The 17,698-nt window shown below is 34.1% G+C and overlaps 1 protein-coding gene and 1 long non-coding RNA gene across 3 annotated transcripts in view; both read left to right on the forward strand.

The window, feature by feature from the left end:
* Positions 1 to 17,698, forward strand: part of LOC120769038 — an 84,580-nt gene that overhangs the window by 38,572 nt on the left and 28,310 nt on the right. The window contains exon 1 of one of the 2 annotated variants that reach the window (XR_005704817.1): positions 8,826 to 8,972. The exons of the other annotated variant lie outside the window; for it this stretch is intronic. This is a non-coding gene — a long non-coding RNA (uncharacterized LOC120769038). Of the gene's footprint in view, positions 1 to 8,825; positions 8,973 to 17,698 lie in introns of those variants that run through there. 2 annotated transcript variants of the gene reach the window in all.
* LOC120769036 lies at positions 7,973 to 8,619 on the forward strand. The gene is made up of 2 exons (XM_040095882.1): positions 7,973 to 8,182; positions 8,503 to 8,619. Exon 1 carries the CDS (start codon positions 8,034 to 8,036, stop codon positions 8,157 to 8,159), a length of 126 nt encoding a protein of 41 aa, XP_039951816.1. The 5' UTR covers positions 7,973 to 8,033; the 3' UTR covers positions 8,160 to 8,182; positions 8,503 to 8,619.

A 17,698-nucleotide genomic window follows, 5' to 3' on the forward strand; every position in this document is an offset into this window, starting at 1 on the left:
GCATTTGCACATGAAAGGAAAGCGTTATGCAGACGTACATAGAGGCCATTCAACAGGCTTGTACTGGCATACTGCCGGCCATATCGATCAACCAGCTGAAACACTCGTTCGATATGCTTTTGTTCCGTGCAAAAAGCTGTATTGAAGCGCAAGGAGAATAAAATAAATAGATTTTGCCGAAAAAAACATTTTTTCTGTTTTTTTTAAGTCCTGTTTATTTTGGAACATACCTTGTACAACTTCATTTAATTACAATCCAATCGTGGTTACTTGATTGATTTTGTATGGAAGTTACAGAGCTTCAGGAGAAGCCAGCAGTTTCAGAAATTTTCCTAAGTTTGCCGGTCGAGGAGAGATCAATAGTTTCCTTATTTCCTAACTAAAGAACTATCTATTTCTATGGTCGCACCTTACTATATAATTAGTTCGGCTCTCTAAGGCTACCATTACCGTTAAATTGCTCTAAAGTATTATAAATGCTTTTATATTCATTTTCAATGTCGATCCATGTGTCCCTGACATTATACTTTATAATTTTGATTTTATTAAATTTTTATAGCATCAAAAATTACATTAAAATTTATTACATCCAAGGACAGTGCTTTTAAGTGTCCACTACCAAACATCCTTCGCCGGCAACAGCACATCCCACTTAATTTTCACTTACTTCCTGTGACAGTGTGGCTCAACACTGCACCGCTTCCGTTGGTCGCCACATTTTGTCTTTCCTTGGAAATTTCGCTCGCTGTCTTTTGCAATTTAAAAATCAATAAATTATTTTAGTTTTTTTGCTTCGGCACTTTCCCATTTTATAGTAGTTTCTCACTGACGTAGCGAATAATTTCCGAGAATTCGCCGTCTACGATTACAATCAATATCGTGGTTTTGTGGCAGTTTGCGTGTCTGCCATCCTGTTGTTTTTGTAGCGTATGCAAGTAAATGACGCCATTTAGTACTCAAGGACAACAAACCCAATGACAACAGCATTTTTTCTAGTCGCTTTTTGGCAGTCGGTTTGATTTTTTTTTAATTTCGTACCGGCTTTTTCCTGCTTTCAAACAAGCTTTTACTTTTAAAGCTTGAAATGTTTTGGGCTTCAATCAAAGTGACGCGTCCGCTCTGTAGGCGATAGTGTAGTTGTTGTTTTCCCTACCTAGTATATCACCTGTTTTTGTAACTTCCATTTTATTCCTGATTCTCCTCTCTGCCCAAAAATGGCAAAAATGCAACTCTCTTGTGGCTACGGAAATTTTTAAAGCCAGCAACATAGCGAAGTTGAGTTCAAAAGGAGATGCGTGACTAAATACTGGTAAATAGTTTGCTCGAAAAGTTTAAGAATGATAGCATTCTAGCTGCACGATGGGAAAACCTATTGTATTTGGGGGCTATATATTTCACCAATCCTCGAGGATTGTTTTCTTGCGGCGATGAGTTGGCTTTGTAAGTACAATGGTATTGAGAACGATGCCGGTGGTAGCGCTATAGCAAGAGCTTTATTGGCGTAGACTCCGGTTATGTGGTTATAGTCCAGTTTACAACAGCGCCCAGACGTTCTTCCTTTTCGCTGTTTGACGCCAATTGCTGCTTCCAAGTGTGGGCAGGTTCTTTTCCACCAGGTCTTTCCAACGGAGTCGAGGTCTTCCTCTTCCTCGGCTTCCCTCCGCGCGTACCGCGACGATTACTCGGTTTATGAGGGTTAAGAGAAGAGATGAACCGATTTTGTCCATTTCTGTAAAAAGCGATCTATAATTCTATTTGGATACCACTTTCCTTCAACACCGAGGATAAAGGAAGGTATGAATCGATCTTGTAATTATTGAGAGTTAAGGGATGGTATTTACCAATCTTGGCCGTTTATACAATATAAGCCCACTATTTTAGGGTATCAATTTCCTTCAAAAACGATTTTATTAGGTTGTCCGCTTTTTTGTTCTTTATTAAATGCTTTAGAAAAAGTGTTACAGTGATCGGATTTAGTTCAAATATGTGCCGTTTCGTTCTATAATCTGTTTCCATCTAGACGGCAACTTCATAATACCCGCCTCGTAGAAGCACTCCTCCTTATTCGCGAAGAACTCAGACATCCACTTTTCACAAGCCTTTTTTGAGTTCAACTTTACACCAACAAGGGCGTTCGCCATGGACAGGAACAGGTGGTAATCACTTGGCGCTATGTCCGGGTTATATGGTGGATGCGATAAAACCTACAATCCGAGCTCCCGTAGCTTCTGACGAATCATCAACGAAGTGTGTGATCTGGCGTTGTTCTGGTGGAACACTATACCCCATCCGCTGGCCAATTCTGGACGCTCCTGGTTGATCGCCTGCTTCAAGCGGTCCAGTTGTTCGCAGTAGATGGTAGAGTTAAGCGTCTGGCCATATGGGAGCAGCTCATAGTGGTTGATTCCCTTCCAATCCAACCAAACACACAGCAAAACCTTCCTGGCCGTCAATTCCGGCTTGGTACTATTTGGGGCGATTCACCGGCCTTCGACCACGTCCGTTTTCACTTGATATTGTCATATGTGATCCATTTTTCGTCGACAGTCACCATCCGCTTCGAAAATGGGTCGAGTTCGTACCGTTTCAGCAGCATATATCGCAGGCGTTGATTCGGTCCAGAAGGTTTTTTTACGTCAAATCATGCGGCACCAAAACAACAAACTTTTTTTGTGTATCCTGCCTTCTGCAGATGGTTTAAAATGGTTTGGTGACTAACTCCCATCTTCTGGGCAATGTCACGACATTCCACATGCCGGTCTTACTCGATGTTTTCCATGATTTGATCGGTATTCATTGTCACAGGTCTTCCGTCGGCTGGCTTTTCCATGGTATCGTTTTCACCCGCTCTAAATCGTCGAAACCATTCCTCCGCAGTGAAGTGATAGAGTACCATCCTCCAAAACAACATTAATTTACGAAACGTGTCTCTGGCGGTTTTGCCTTTAACGAAGGAAAACTTTAAAATAGCGCGAATTTCGGCGTTAGTGAACTCCATGTTTACACGTCTATAGGCAATGTCAAGACCTTTCAAAGATGTATAGTATTGCCAGATACGAGCTCTGTAGCCCTTTATACATAGCCGCGAAATGCAAAGGACAAAAAGGCGGAAAGATGATATTTGACAACCTAATATAACTAACTGGTACCAGATTCGGTATATAAAGGTTAAAGGAAAAAAATCCATACTTCATCAACTTTTGTATGAAAATACCCATATTTTCTATATTGGATATTTTGGGCAACAATTCGCATTAAGGCCGCTTTGACAAAAGTAACGAGAAAGAAACGAAGTCATATGCGGAATATGAGGGTTAAGGCAAGGTATGCAACATGCAGCTACTAAAACCAAATAGGTTTCATTTTCGGTACCACTCCCCTTCAAGACTTCAAAAGTAACCGAAGTAGTGGATGTTGTTTTGTTCGGTATATGAGGGTTAAGGGAAGGTATGGATCGATCTTGTATAATTGTATATAAGTAAGGATTCACTAATTTTCGATTTTAATTTCCTTTAAACCGCTTTCGAAAGTAAACTGAGCAGCTGCTGTTACCATAATATAATATATGTATATATCCGATATATGAACCTTAAGCGAATACACGAACCCATTTCGCCTATTTTTTGTTTTTATAGTCAATTTAAAGTAACATTGCCAACGATTTAAACGTGATAAAGGTTATCGGCATAATAGTAGTCACTATCTTCGGTATATGAGAGTTAAGGGAAGACCTGATCCAATTTTTTTTTTAGAAAGTTACATTAGACAACAAATTTCTCAAGCCTTGACTGTACTAGTATGTTGCTGTAGTCACGCAAGGTCACAACATTTTTGGGAAAAAGCAGCGCTTTCACTGCACAGCAACAAACATGTTTTATAAGCACTTTTACTGTTATGCGGGCAATTTCTTAAACACCGGTGCAAACACGTTTTTGTGGCCAAAAATTCGTTTTTAATTTGTTCAAACAAAAGCAACCACGCACACACTCACACACACACACACACACACACACATATATATATATATATATAAATCGATCTATATGTATGTATGTATGTATATACATATTTACTTATTCGTGCACTAATACACACACAAACACAGGCGTAAATGCAAATTTCCTTACTTACATTTTTTTCGTCCTTTGTCTGCTTGCCTTTGCAGCCCATATGTGTGTATATATTTGTTGTAGTTGTTTTCGATTTTGCTGCTGCCTCGTGTTTGTTCGCTGTTTGCTGCGCGTTTTTCTTTGTTTAAATTTTTTTTTATGAATTTTTTTCTTCGCTTTGCAGTTCAAGTTCGAGTTGAATAAACCTCATCCACACATTTTAGGTGCTCACACACAAGCACATTCCCACACACATACATATGTTTATATATACTTACATTCATACACGGTAGAACAGGAGCGGCCGGAGCTGCATGTGTGTATTGGTTAGTTGTAAATTCGCAAATTTAATTACACATACACTCTCTGTATTCCCTACGCTTGCTTTGCCTCGCTCTCTTCACCTTTCATTAATTAAATGAGTATTTGCTGCACTCTATGTCTACAAAGAGAAATGGTTGCCAAACTTATTTTCAGTTTCTATAAAAACTGTTTGAACAATCAAAGGGTGTTTCGTTTAAAAAACCGGAGAGATTTGTAAACTCAAAAGGGACGAGAACAATTATCTTGACTCTCGGCGCGTAACTCGTAAATATCATGGTGGGTACTAGCTCATATAGGAATAGAAGGAAACGAAAAGGCAGACCAATTGGCCCGCTCGGCGTCAGCTAGGAACAAAATTCATTTAAGTTGGACTACACCATTTCACTCCTTCAGTGTTTGTTTGATAAAAAATGCAAAAGAGAACTTAGTAACATTGTAGTGGACATCACAAGGTACACCTCCTTAAGATCCCACTTTCAAAGGCAGGATGATGAGCAGTTGGAACATTATCTTTGCGAATATCCAGCCTTCATCCTAACCCCTAAACAACTCGTGCTGATGGCTGAATGGTCAGCTGGTGGTAATCGATTATCTGATATCGAACAGTCTTGTCCGATACCTGGGCGAGCTCGGAGCTAACAACTGCCCTAACTACTTTAATGTTTGTTTGAAAAAAAAAAAACAATGCAAAAGGGAACTTAATAACATTATAGGCACATCACAGGGTATACATCCTTAAGATCCTAACTTCAGATGCAAGGTGATGAGAAGTTGGAACAGTAACTTTGGGAATGTCCAGCCTTCAGCCCTAGGTTCTCTACAGATGAAACTTTAAATACTAACGCTTTGACTACAGGAACAACGGCCTGGCCTTTAGCCGGCTGAGACATGATATATCCTAAGGCTCCCAAAGCTCCAACTTAAAATATATTGTGCGTAAAATTAGGTTTATAATCAGGTTAAAGATTGAATGCTTACCACTCGGGAGTATGATGGTCCTTAAGATGGCCTCCCCATGTTCCCATTTAATGGCTTCGCCTGGTTGTAAAAGTTTATAATACAGCACGATCTTGTGATCGACAGAGAAATACCTTGGCGTCATGGATATTCGACTCTGCCGTTGATTTGGCTGGTTGGCCAGGTTTATTTTTTAAAGTTGTCATCATTGATTCGATGCAAAAACGACTTATTTCTTAAGCGTTGAAATAGCATTTCTGACATGCAAAATCGGCTTAAAATGTCTCTTGGTTTCCATTCATATGGCACCCGACTTCCTTGCTTCTAAATCTAGCCGGCTGCATTTAAACGTTGCTGCTCGAGTGACTCCTAAAAATTCTGACAGCTCTTTTTGTGTTACGCAACAATCTTCATCGAATAATCCTTCCAATTCTTCATCTTTAAATATTTTTTTGTTCGTCCCCGACGTTCTTCGAAGCCAAAATAATCACATTTAAATCGTCCAAACTACTTTTGGCAAGTTCACTCAGCGAGAGTAAGTTCAATATAAGCTTCTATCAAAAAGAGATGATTTTCGACTGAGGTTTTCTTAATACTATTAAAGTAAAGAAGTCGGACCGCGTGAAAAAAACAATTTTTCTGGCGCAAAGTTCGCGATTTTTTGATGAAAAATATTGCTGTTTTCGCTTCAATATACTGAAAAAGTCGCACAAAACATACATACAATAGCTTTCTAACCCGTGTTCGGAATATTGCAACAATGGAATAGTAATTAAATTGGGGAATCCGGAATATACTCTTTAATTTAACTTTCAATTTCGAACTTGTTTTAATTGTTTTTTCTCGAATTTCAGAGGTTGTCATATTGTTCATTTCTCTTATTATTTCTTTTTGGCTTTATCATATTTATGTTTTTCTGAAAATTGGTGAGTTATGTAGTAACTTCTTCGAATCCTTGTATCTATTTCATGTAAGATAGCTTAAAATTCTAGAATTCATTGCATACTATTAGGCGTTTGGACATCATATTTCGTATTTTCGCCAAATTCAATAAGAAACTATTGATAAAAAATTGATATGATGCTTGATGTTGAAAGTATACACACATTAATTGAAGAAACCTTCAATTTTTTCATTGATTTATACGTTCTTTAAGTAGATCGGGAAAAAAGGCTATGTCCTTATCGCCATGACTTCTACCCTTGCGGTCATCTGAAAAATAAAATAATAATGGATTCTTAAGTAGTATGAATGTCGCTATCTCTAGAAGCTGAAAAACAGAAAAACATTTTTTTTATGGCGTCTACTCAAAGATATAGGGAGATTTTTTAAAAAATTTAAATTTCCATGCTTTGTTGCTTCGTGTGATTAAAAAATATGAAAATATGAAAAAAAATATCCGCAAAACTGAAAAAAAATTCATAAAATAGTGGCTGATCAAAAAAACATAGGGATATTTTTTCACAATTTTTTTAACTTGGTCCAATTTATTTTTAATATAAATTTTTACTTTTTGTTGCATCATGTGATTAAAAAATATGGAATTTATGAAAAAAAAAACTCTGCAAAATTGAAAAAAAACTTACATAAAATATCGGTAGTAGTATGAATGTCGCTATCTCTAGAAGCTGAAAAACAGAAAAACATTTTTTTTAAGGCGTCGACTTAAAGATATAGGGAGATTTTTTAAAAAATATAAATTTCCATGCTTTGTTGCTTCGTGTGATTAAAAATATGCAATTTATGAAAAAAAAATTCTGCAAAATTGAAAAAAAAAAACTTACATAAAATATCGGCTACTAAAAAATATAGCGAAATTTTTTCTCAAATTTTTTAGCTTCGTCGAATTTTTTAAAAATATAAATTTTCATTTTTTGTTGCTTCATGTGATTAAAAAATATGGAAATGTGAAAAAGATTTGTCTGCAAAACTAGAAAAAAATTCAAAAAAAAAACCTCAAAAATATAGGGATATTTTTCACAAATTTTTTTTAACTTTGTCCAACTTTTTTAAAATATAAAGTTTAATTTTTCATGCATAATTTAATTAATTATGAAAAAAATCTACAAAACGGAGAAAAAAAATCATAAAATGGAGTGGTGTTCTTTTATAATTTTTTAAACAAAAAATCAAATAGTAATACCACATAAATATAGTGCTAATAAATGCTGTTATACCCTGTAGTGGAGACTTTTCCACACAAATGCTCCAACACTTCCTTAATACAATTTACTCACGTACAGAACATTTTTCGCAGTCGAAACTCGGGCTCGTGCTCACATTTCTGCGCTCTCACACAATTTACGGGTGTGTCCGCCTGTTTTTAGTGTTGTTGTTGCAATTAAACCGGTTAATAGCTGCAAAAATGCTAAAAGCATACACGCAAACTAAACGAGAGCGCCACCCAACACCCAAAGAGGTGCCCAAAGCTCACACGAAGTGCTCACGCATACTCTTTCGAAATATTTGTGGCCGTTTGCATGCGTGTGTGTGTGAAATACATGTACGCCACCAACGCGACAAGCTAACGCTATAACACAAAGCATTTACGCTCTCATTTCTCGCGTAGTAGCCGCCAAGCTTTGCCAAAACGCTAGGCAGCAACGAGAAGCGAACGTCACTGGCCGCATCAGTCGACATCAAATGATGAAACTGTGCTCATCTCGCAGCAACTGCACTCTGTTGAATGTTGTGATCGATCAACGACTTAGAATTGACACCTGTCGATATCTAATGGAAATTCAGTCGCGTCGTCTAGCGGGAGAATAGAACAAAATTCTTACACAAAAAAGGTTGCATATTTTACCACACAGAAATTAAGAGAAAAAGTTGAATTAAAAGCAATCAAACCGATTAAAACGCCAAGAACAAAGCGCCGCCATTGTGAAACGCCGGAAGTGAGCAGCAAACGCACGCGGGCATTGGCCTGAAAGTAAACGAGGCATTCAAGCTAACTTGTAACAAGTGCACAGAGAAGCAACAAGAAAAACGAAAAAAATTAACAAAAATTGTATATAACTGTATTTTTTATGCATACAAGTGTTTGTGGAAATTTAAAATTACAAAAAATAATTAAAATTTAATTTAAAAAAATTGGTATTTGTATTTGTAGTTGCGTTTGTCAATTGACGTCAGCGTTCACCTCGCCGAAAATTGAATTAAAAATTTAACGGCTTCGCATACAACAAATAGCGAGCACAAAACAATTGTGAAAAATAACAAAAAATAATTAAACAAGTAAAAGTGGAAGCTAAAGCAAACGAAAAAATATAGAATTTTAAATTTCGATACAAATCGGCTATTTGTGGCACACGGGCATCCGGTGGAAATCGCAGAAATAACAAAAAAATAGCTTGCACAAAAAAACAACAAATAACAACACAGAAAAAAACAAAAATAATATAAAAAACATAATACTGCGAAAAAAATTAAAAATTGTCATTTATATACATATGTACATATATGTATATATTTTTATATAAACACCTAGGTAAATAAAAATTGCGCAAATTAACGCAAAATAATTTGAAAACGAAAGTGTCATTGAAAAGTTTTTGATATCTACTCAAAATTACACCGAAGGTAATTACGAAAATAAGTATATAAACGCACCTACACACAAATTGCAAATATCAAAACAAATATTTGAAAAAAAAGAAATGCATTTCAACGTAAATTTTATTTAAGAAATCCAAAAATATTAACTCAATTAGCGGCAGCTTTTGCCAAATTATAAAGCACAAGATTATGGAATACAAGCAATTTATATCACACAATAATATTTAGATAATAAATAAATAAATACTAAAGTGAAAGTGTAATAGCAACTTGTTTGTATTTATTTTTTCCGTACTTATATAATAATTTATGACCCTATATTTTTTTTTGAAAAATTTTTAATGTAATTTTTGTAAACATTTTTTATTAATTTTTTTTACATTTTTTTTTAATTTTATATATTTTTAAAAACCATATGTTTTAATTTTTTTTTAAACTTTTTTAATCTAATTTTTGTAAATATTTTTTATTAACTTTGTTTACATTTTTTTAATTTTTGAAATTTTTTCCCCAAACAATATTTACCTACATACTATATAATTTTTTCATTATTCATTTAGATTATCAGTTCCATTATTATTTTTGTTTTAACAAATATGTACTATTTCTTCGGATATTAAAATCAAAACAATTGTTCATATTAAGGGGCTATACCAGTGTGACACTTTCAAAAAAATTTTTTTTTTGCTTTTTCGATAGTTTATATATTCAAAAATATCCTGTGAAATCGGTGAGGTCGTATCTTAAATAGTTTTTGAATGGCAGCGTTCTAAATAGCGACCGCTCAGAGGTGCAAACATATATAAGTGAAACTTTAAACGCATTTTTCTCGAAGCGACATTTTTCAAAATTGCTGACATTATAACTCAACGAGAAATTGGCCGATTGACTCAAATTAAAACGGGATGTAGCTGAATACATTTGCTATACAATAGACTACGATCTTTTTGATTGGTTGAAAATTGTCAATTTGGCATTAAAAAAACGACCATTTTTTCGTAAAAAAACGATTTTTTTTTTTCAAAATTACGCCATTTTCTTAATTTTTGATATTTTCCAAAGATCGTAGTTCATTGTATAGAAAATATATTTAAGTTTAATAAACATTTTGAATTTTTTTGTTTCAGCTACTCAGTCGACCGGAATCATGCCAGCAGTTGAGGCACTTTTTTTTCGGCACTTCCGCAGACAGCACATAACTCCGTTATTTTTCAATATTTTTGTAAAAAAAAAAATTTTTAATATAGCTAAAAATATACTTTATTACGTCCATAGAATGTCGAAACATTCAATCTAGTACTTTCTTTTAAAAAAATTCACGAAAATCGCCTAATTTTTCATGCGTCACACTGGTATAGCCCCTCAATGTTTTCGTACTTCTTATGCTATAATTATGATGTCAACCATTTTTTTTTTTTTTTGATATTTTTATAACGTAATTTATTAATTTAATTAGTATTAGTATATTATTAATTTAGTTATTTTATTAGTTTAATTTTTCGCAATATTTTTATTTTTTTTAATTTTTTTATATATTTTTATATTCTTTTATTTAACTATTTTTTACATTTTTATTAAACAATATTTTTTTTTAAATTTTTATGATGTAATTTTGTTATTTCTTTTATATTTTTTTCACAAAATTCTGTACTCATATTTGCTTACATTTATATTTATTTTGATAATCCGTTCCATTATTTGTTTCTTTTTTCTTAAAAAATATGTGCTGTAGTTGTACGATATGAGCAATTAAGCTATAAGCTATAGTGGTCCGATCTTAAAATATTTTTCGAATATAATTTTGTTCCCTTGGATAATAATCCAGTTCTAATTTCGTCACGATATCTTATCAATTAAAAAGTTGTTCACGTAAGGACTTGGTTTTGATGGCTCAATTTGCCTGACAGCTATATCAATAAGAAATTTCTTGTGGAGAAGTAAGACGTGTGCGAAATTTCAGATTGATATCCCAACAACTGAGAGACAAGTGCGCGTGTATTGAGACAAACGGACGGAGTTAAATCAACTCTACTCCTCACGTTGATCATTTGTATGCATTTAAATGCTTTACACGATCCCCACTGTTTCTTTCTTGAGGTCATAAGCTTCGTAGCAAACTTTATATTCCTATTCAGAATGCTTTAAAATCCGTAATGGAAGGAAAATTTTTTGAGAGTTGGTCACTTTTGTGTATTTAAATGTGTCTGTGGCACCACATTCTTTAAACCATGTTACGTTTCAGAACGCTTTCGATTCTTACGTATTGAAGTGCTTAAGCGGGTGTAGAACTGAAAATTCTGACTAATACGACAATCTCTAAAATAATGCTTCATAGTAATTTTTAATAAAGGGTCTTGTCTGGCTTGTTATATGTGGATTCAATTATAATCTGTGTCAAAAAAAGAAGAAATAAAAGTAAAAGCACAGCTTTCAAATCATTTTTAACTACCTGCGCGGCTAACGCAAATTAAACTCTTGACAACATTACTCACTATTTTAACATCTAATATGTCCCCAACCATCCTTGTACGCTGAACTAAATTTTTGTTGGAAAGTACTATGTATTTATTACTTCAACGAAGCTGAACTAAATTAAGAAGTTATGAACCTAACTGTTTTGAACCCAATTCAACCAAGATCCTCAGAGAGCTAGATTTATCAGGCCAGAAGATATTCTACCAATATTGCTCTGCAAACCTCAGAACCCATTCTAAACTTTTTTTACGATTAATTACTGAAAATCTCGTTCTTACGGAATTTACATGCCTTCCAACAGTTTTTGGGAGCATACTCCTAGCAAATATCAGCCTGGAACTCATTCTATACAAAGAAGAGTTGAAATACTTACAGTTAACATTTTGGACATATTAGGGTACTGCCGAAATTGTTTTTCTTTCAATGGTTTATTTATCCTACATAATGCCTGAAATTTGAGATTAACCATCCATACGGTAAAAAATATTTTTTCAGTTTTCTCGTATTTTTTGATCTAATGAAATTAAAATTGAAATTTTTATATCTTGTTTCACATAATACTGTTGAATTCAGTGATTTGCAGATAATTTCCAATACCAATTTTGAGGTTATTTAATGTTTCTTTCACCTACACATGTCAATCAGTTATATGATTGCGTTAAACATCGCTGCTGATGAGAATTTGAATGAACTTGAAAACCGGTTAATTACCGACAGCTTAAAAAATTCAAGTTCAAGTGGCTTTTTCTATCAAAAAAAAAACTGATAATCTCTTATAAAAGATTCTGTAAGGCAAATTCATTTATGCCATTTAAATTAGCAGAGAGGGGTGCATTGTTAAAAAAAAGGAACTACAAAATACTATATGAACTATATATACAAATTTTCTCGATTCTGTTACCAATAACCCTAACACAAACAAAATAGTGCTATATATAGCACTCGAGTTGAAATCGCAAACGCGACTATCGTTATCTCTACACTTCACATTACTGCGCTAATAATGGTACTTAATATTTCTATGTTATCTATGAGTGCTTTAACTTTGTCAAATTCCACCGCAATGCGTTAAAATTAAAATAGATTTGGTATACTCTTCAACTTTATAATAACTTTGCGTTCATAATGGATAATTTACTGGAACTTTCCAATATTTTAATTTCTGTTCCAACTCGCCAAAGCAATCAACAACGTCGATTCAACTTAGAAAACATTCGATTTAAAAAAAATAAAAAATTCAAATTAAATTTCTAAATAAATAATATACGAGAAATGTGCAGAAATTCAGTTGTTGATTTTCCAGGCCTAAAGCCACAATGATAAGGTTGTTGACGGTGGGCTTTGAACTTTGACACAATCACCTCGATAGAACTTAATATGCGATGTTGAGGAGGAAGGCTAGTTGGCACAGATTGAAAGATGTCCCTTTTGTGGATTGGGCAGAAGAGCACACTTAAATTCCTATCGTCAAGCATGCTGTCGTCCGACCATATTCCACAAAGAAGCCGATGCATGCTCCTTAATAGTTCTACGCCGCCGCATTTGAAAGGCTCGACCGGCAATCCAATGGACCCCGTCGCCTTGTTGCTCTTCAGGCGGGTAATTGCTATTCGAACTTCTTCATTGTCGGGCAGTGCAACATCCGTTTCATCGTCAGCGAGTGGAGAATCAGGTGCACCAACTCCTCTGTCATAAAAACTCCATTTTCAATACTGATTTCAGTATGTCTAAATTCTAAGTTCACTTAAGTGTTTTCAAATTCTTTAAAATTTTTGATTACACTAAAAGTCTCTTGAGTACCTGTGCATATGGAGCACCTTCGACACACTTCGAGTATTGAGAACTTTAGTGCTTCTTTATACCTATTCAAGAACTTTTGCGATTTTGTGAGTATTAAGTACTTTCGACTTATTTTCGGTATTGACTACTTAAGTTCTTATTCAATATCTTGTCTACAATCAATACTTTGTCTATAATCAGCATTCAATAATTCCGCCTATCGAATTCTGAGTACCTTTTAGGTACCAAACTGGCCACGTTGCAAAGTATAAGTAAAATCATAATCTCAATAGAAGCTCTTAGCATCAACGTGAAGAATATTTTTAAATCTTCATATCTAAACTGTTCAAAATCTGCCAAATATGAATAAACGTCAAATTTCCACTATTAATATTGCCGAATCGTTTAAAAGATATTAGAAATATTGGACGTTTACGTTATCGATATATGAGAATATATATGTATGTCTCATTTGTGGGAAACTGTAGTTTTAGAGTCATAAAATCTTTCCAAATAGTTTGATGAAATCTTGTTGCCACTCTTTGACCCGTCATAAATTCGTGTCTGCTTGGTTTAATCATATTTCTGGAAAGTATAAAATGGTAGAAGTCTACGATTCTTCATTTCTCTACCTTGTCCCAAAAATTTAATGCAAAAGCAACAACAAAGTTATAGATTTGATATCGTACAAGAGAGTATGCGGAAGAGCCCGTATCTTCAATGCTACCAAGTTTTATTTTACATATTTTAGACCATTGTGAATGGTTCAAAAGACGAATGAAAATGCAAAATTCAATTATAAATTTAAAAACAAAGCGCTTACTACACTTTTTTTAACTCGAAAATAAGAATCGCTCGTCCAGGAAAGATTCATAACACTATTACTCTTGCATCAGCAGACACTTTAGCGCAGGGTTGCACCACAGGTGTCGCTCTATTGTTTGAGCATCTAGTATAGTTTGTTCGATTTGGTGGAGAGTAACGCTTGGTGTTTCGAAGACAGCTGTTGTCAAATACCATACCGCAAATGGGTATAAATAGAAGAGGCTGACTCTCTATTCGTCTGTATATATGTGAACTAGTCACTCAGTTACTAGTCACTCAGTTTCTGCAATTTTGCACGCGCCCATTTTTACCCAAGAAGCTGCGCATATATCGGAGTCGCCGATATCGGACCACTACAACGTATAGCTGCCATACAAACTGAAGGATCAAAATCAAGTCCTTGTATGATAATCTCATTTATTTGACCTGAGATCTTCACGAAATTTGGTGTGGAGTATTACCCAAAGCAGGGTAACATATTGTTCAGATCGAACCACTATAGCATATAGCTGCCATACAAACTAAACGACCACAATCAAGTTCATGTATAAAGAAAACTTCTTTATTTGATGAGATATCTTCAAGAAATTTGACAGGGCTTATTTTTTAAGAGAACGCTAACATATCTGCACAAATTTTCCAGATCGGACCACTATAGCGTATAGTTGCCATATAAAGTGATGAATCAAACTCAAGTCTTGTATGAAAAACTTCTTCATTTGATGAGATTTCTGCACGAAATTTGACTTAGTTTATTATTCAAGGCTGCACTATAATCTCTGATCAAAAATCAAAAAAAAAAATATTTTCTTATACTCTTGTATCTTTGAAAAGTGTTATAGCTTTGGTTCCATTTCATTTTCTTGTATACAAAATGTTGCTGATACATTTTTACTAATCTCTTTATTTATTATTATAATAAATATCATTGTGAGTATTTATATACAAATATTCAAAAATTTTGCTATCAGTCCCAATTTTTACTTTTGGCTTTTGTTAAAAAGTCCAATTTAATTGAAGAAAATTTAAATAATAGATAAAATATAATATACATACACATATATATGTTGATATGTAGTAAACACACAAAACCTTCAAAAAAATAAATAAATTTATAACCCAAAACTTTTCATATATGTATTTGTTCTTGCAATAACATATCAGCAAAAGACAAATAAAAGTAACATTTGCATATGCGTGGTGGCCGTCTGTCTGTCTGTCTGTCTACATATGTAGCTAGACAGTGAAGATTCAGTCTCCTTGGATTTTATACTATATATTTTCATCTTCATGCCATGTCTGCTTATCTCGTTGCCTTCTAGTTGATGTGAGCTTGCTAGCCACCACCAATTATTGAGCTGCTCTATCAATCCATCAGCTGCAATTGAGCAAAACAATGTCAATTGAATGAATTTAATAGCTTTGCAATGTGCTTTTCTTTTGTTGAATATTTTTTCTTTCACTTTTTTGTGTCGCTTTTTTGTAATTCGATAAATATTTATCGCATTGAATTTTTCCGTTGTGCACCCAGACGTCTTCACTGGCAAATGCCAACGAACTCATCTCTGCTAAAAGCTAAGAGCCATGTAAATAACATTGAACTTGAGAGCATAATTTTTCCCCTTTTGTTTTTTGCTCTCTGCTTATATACAAATACGCTATGTCTGACTGTCGTAAGCCATTAGTAAATACCTGTTTAGCAAAATTTGTTGTTTTTTTATTCATACATCTAAATGCTTATTGTCTTATGGTATGTACTGTGTGTCTAAAAGTTAAGTTTGTTTTTTGTTCAATTTTTTTTGCCTGGTGTGACCAAGTGATTCAATATAACGTGACTTGAATTGGCTTTTGTCTCGCAGTTAGCTGTTTTTGACCTTCAAACGCGTTGTTTTTTGTTCCTAAAACTAATTTGATAATTATTCAAACTTTTTTTTATTGTCGAGGCGTATGCTAGTTGGGGGTGTAAAGGTTCTTTACTATATAAACATACATAAGAGCTATATAACTATATTTTTTCTTCGATAAATTTAATGTAGATTTAATAAAATTACGCTTCGGTACAAATTTCTAGATTGAATTTTTGAGTATACTCATTTTTTTCTTATATCTCGCATTCGTATTCTTACAGGGTCCGGCACTCGACCAATAAAAAAAAGCCATAAATTCTGTTTGGAAAATTATTTTTATTTATTTTAAAGTACAAAATGTGTGAAAATAATCATAAATTCAGGACCAATTCACTTTTGTTCGATACGACCACCTTTTGCCTTAACTATGGCCTTGAGACGGTCAAAAAACGAATCACAAGCTGCCCGAATGTGACTTGCCGGTATTATGGCCCACTCACAGACAATGGCTTTCTTCAGCATCTCGAGACTGGTGTATTTTTTACTTCGGTGCTTGCTCTCCAAAATTGACCAAAGAGAATAATCCATTGGATTCGCATCTGGTGAATTCGAGAGCCATTGTGTGGTCGTACTATTCTCATTTTTCTTTCTAGCCATATTCGACTTTTCGTCGTATTATGGCACAAACATTGGCTTAGATTTATCGTCATTCCTACATGTTGTTTTATGGACACGACTATTGTAAAAATTCAAAATTATCATTTTTTTATATTTTTTTTTATATGGATAGCAATACCTTTCAAAATAACATACTGAAATTTTAAAACTTTTCAAATATTTTTTGGAGTTATTTTTTTTTATAAGTTTTTCTTTAAACGCGCATTTATCGAAACGACAGTTTTTAAATTGACTGCAGTTCTAACTTAAAAGTAAGACCTTTAAATACTGGATCCAGCTTTTGTAACTCGCCTGTCGCATTATGAGCATGATCGATGACCACTAAGTCCCTGATATCGCTAGTCGTAACAGTTTTTCCATTTGTTCGATGATGCTGCTCGCTACTTCATCTCGTTTAATGCCAATATCTACGTTACCTTTATCATCATCGTGCAAAGCTTGTATCATCCTTTTATAAGTTACGTCTCTAGGATTGAAATGAAACACTACTTCATTCGACGTGAATTTGTTGACCTCATCACGTTGAGAGTTTTTACTCCATTGGATGGTTAGAAGTTCATTGTCCCATTTTCTGTACGTTTCACTCGGAACATTTTAAAGCAATGAGAACCATCTTATTAACTCGTTCAACTTGTCTGTTAGCCCTCGGCGTTCTTACAGCAATCTTATTGTGTTGAATACCATGCTTATCAATGAACTCCTGAAATTGTTTAGAAGTGAATACTTTACCCCAATCGGATGTTATTTTGCGTGGTTGCCCAAAATTTGCGATCATGTCTTAGGAGATCTGTGGGGTATTTGAGGTGTCTTGATTACGAATCTTTCAAAAATTTTCCATCAAGTACAACTATTTTTGATATTTTAGTAAATGTTGGTGGTTTGACTCCTACACCCTTTAATTACGAAATTGTACTATCACTTCCCTTCCTTTGCCAAAATTCTGTCCAATTATACTAGCATACCGCCTTTAATCGAATGACTCAACGAATATCGTTATATTAAAACCACTGTTACAAAGAGTGAAAAATGTTGCCTACATTTAGGAGTATGTTATCAAAGTCGCACACCTATGTTCATCTGAGCAATTTTGAGCTAATTTGGTTGCAGTGAAAATATGCGAAATATTTCTTGTGTTTCAAGAATCCC

The sequence above is a fragment of the Bactrocera tryoni genome, chromosome 2, assembly GCF_016617805.1.
Source record: "Bactrocera tryoni isolate S06 chromosome 2, CSIRO_BtryS06_freeze2, whole genome shotgun sequence".
NCBI lineage: Eukaryota > Metazoa > Arthropoda > Insecta > Diptera > Tephritidae > Bactrocera > Bactrocera tryoni.